The sequence below is a fragment of the Fulmarus glacialis genome, unplaced genomic scaffold (genome assembly GCF_000690835.1).
Source record: "Fulmarus glacialis isolate BGI_N327 unplaced genomic scaffold, ASM69083v1 scaffold22037, whole genome shotgun sequence".
In the NCBI taxonomy this organism is placed as follows: domain Eukaryota; kingdom Metazoa; phylum Chordata; class Aves; order Procellariiformes; family Procellariidae; genus Fulmarus; species Fulmarus glacialis.
Genome location: NW_009224077.1, coordinates 685 through 942, shown reverse-complemented (window position 1 = coordinate 942; position 258 = coordinate 685). Strand labels below are relative to the sequence as shown.

The 258-nt window shown below is 66.3% G+C and overlaps 1 protein-coding gene across 1 annotated transcript in view; it reads right to left on the bottom strand.

Annotated features, from left to right (window-relative positions):
- The window catches only part of LOC104079872 (protein groucho-1-like), a gene marked incomplete at both ends in the record, with an annotated part of 3,204 nt that overhangs the window by 2,269 nt on the left and 677 nt on the right, over positions 1-258 (bottom strand). Inside the window, 1 exon segment of the mRNA XM_009582047.1 lies at positions 1-222. Coding sequence (XP_009580342.1) covers positions 1-222 — 222 coding nt within the window.

Here is a 258-nt window from a genome sequence, read left to right as displayed (position 1 = left end):
CCACACGGCGAGGTTGCCGTCGCTGCAGCAGGAGAAGCAGGCTTTGGCGTCGGGGCTGATGGCCAGGGCGTAGCAGGCGGGGGCAGAGGAGGTCAGCTCGGCCTTGATGCGGGGCGTGGGGGAAGCCAGGTCCCAGATGGTGAGGGTGCTCGCCTCCCCTCCCACGATCAGCGTGCGGCCGTCGGGGAGGAGTTTGCAGGAGCGGATGTAGTTATCTCTGTTCTGGAGGGGGAAGAGACGTTAGCAGGAGGGCGATGA